Source organism: Micropterus dolomieu, unplaced genomic scaffold, assembly GCF_021292245.1.
Source record: "Micropterus dolomieu isolate WLL.071019.BEF.003 ecotype Adirondacks unplaced genomic scaffold, ASM2129224v1 contig_2402, whole genome shotgun sequence".
Lineage (NCBI taxonomy): Eukaryota > Metazoa > Chordata > Actinopteri > Centrarchiformes > Centrarchidae > Micropterus > Micropterus dolomieu.
Window position 1 is genome coordinate 1 of NW_025731392.1, and position 1,247 is coordinate 1,247.

Consider the following 1,247-nt stretch of genomic DNA (forward strand, 5'->3'; position numbering starts at 1 on the left):
AAATCATCCAGAAGGAAAACATATCAGCTGCTCAGTTTGTAAAAGAACTTTCAGTTACAGAAGGAATTTGTCCAGACACATGAAAATCCACACAGGGGTCAAACCCTTCAGTTGTTCTGTCTGTGGTAAGACATTTACCCAAAAGTCACATCTGAGACGACATATGGAAATCCACACAGGGGTCAAACCCTTCAGTTGTTCTGTCTGTGGTAAGACATTTACCCAAAAGTCACATCTGAGACGACATATGGAAATCCACACAAGGAGGAAAGCCATCAGTTGTTCGTTCTGTGCAAAAACATTTGTCCAAAAGTCAGATCTGAGACTACATATGGCAATCCACACAGGGGAGAAACCCTTCAGTTGTTCTCTCTGTGGTAAAACATTTGTCCAAAAGTCTTGTCTGAGACTACATATGGCAATCCACACAGGGGAGAAACCCTTCAGTTGTTCTGTCTGTGGTAAAACATTTGTCCAAAAGTCAGATCTGAGACGACATATGGCAATCCACACAGGGGAGAAACCCTTCAGTTGTTCTGTCTGTGGTAAAACATTTGTCCAAAAGTCAGATCTGAGACTACATATGGCAATCCACACAGGGGAGAAACCCTTCAGTTGTTCTGTCTGTGGTAAAACATTTGTCCAAAAGTCAGATCTGAGACGACATATGGCAATCCACACAGGGGAGAAACCCTTCAGTTGTTCTGTCTGTGGTAAAACATTTGTCCAAAAGTCAGATCTGAGACTACATATGGCAATCCACACAGGGGAGAAACCCTTCAGTTGTTCTGTCTGTGGTAAAACATTTGTCCAAAAGTCAGATCTGAGACGACATATGGCAATCCACACAGGGGAGAAACCCTTCAGTTGTTCTGTCTGTGGTAAAACATTTGTCCAAAAGTCAGATCTGAGACTACATATGGCAATCCACACAGGGGAGAAACCCTTCAGTTGTTCTGTCTGTGGTAAAACATTTGTCCAAAAGTCAGATCTGAGACGACATATGGCAATCCACACAGGGGAGAAACCCTTCAGTTGTTCTGTCTGTGGTAAAACATTTGTCCAAAAGTCAGATCTGAGACTACATATGGCAATCCACACAGGGGAGAAACCCTTCAGTTGTTCTGTCTGTGGTAAAACATTTGTCCAAAAGTCAGATCTGAGACGACATATGGCAATCCACACAGGGGAGAAACCCTTCAGTTGTTCTGTCTGTGGTAAAACATTTTCACAAAAACCACATCTGA

The 1,247-nt window shown here is 42.7% G+C and overlaps 1 protein-coding gene across 1 annotated transcript; it reads left to right on the forward strand.

The window, feature by feature from the left end:
• Positions 1–4: 4 nt before the first annotated feature.
• Positions 5–1,243, forward strand: LOC123964436 (gastrula zinc finger protein XlCGF57.1-like; the record flags this gene model as incomplete). Its single annotated transcript, XM_046041419.1, has 1 exon — positions 5–1,243. A coding segment is annotated over one exon (1,239 nt), but the record flags the coding sequence as incomplete, so codon positions are not given.
• Positions 1,244–1,247: the final 4 nt, after the last annotated feature.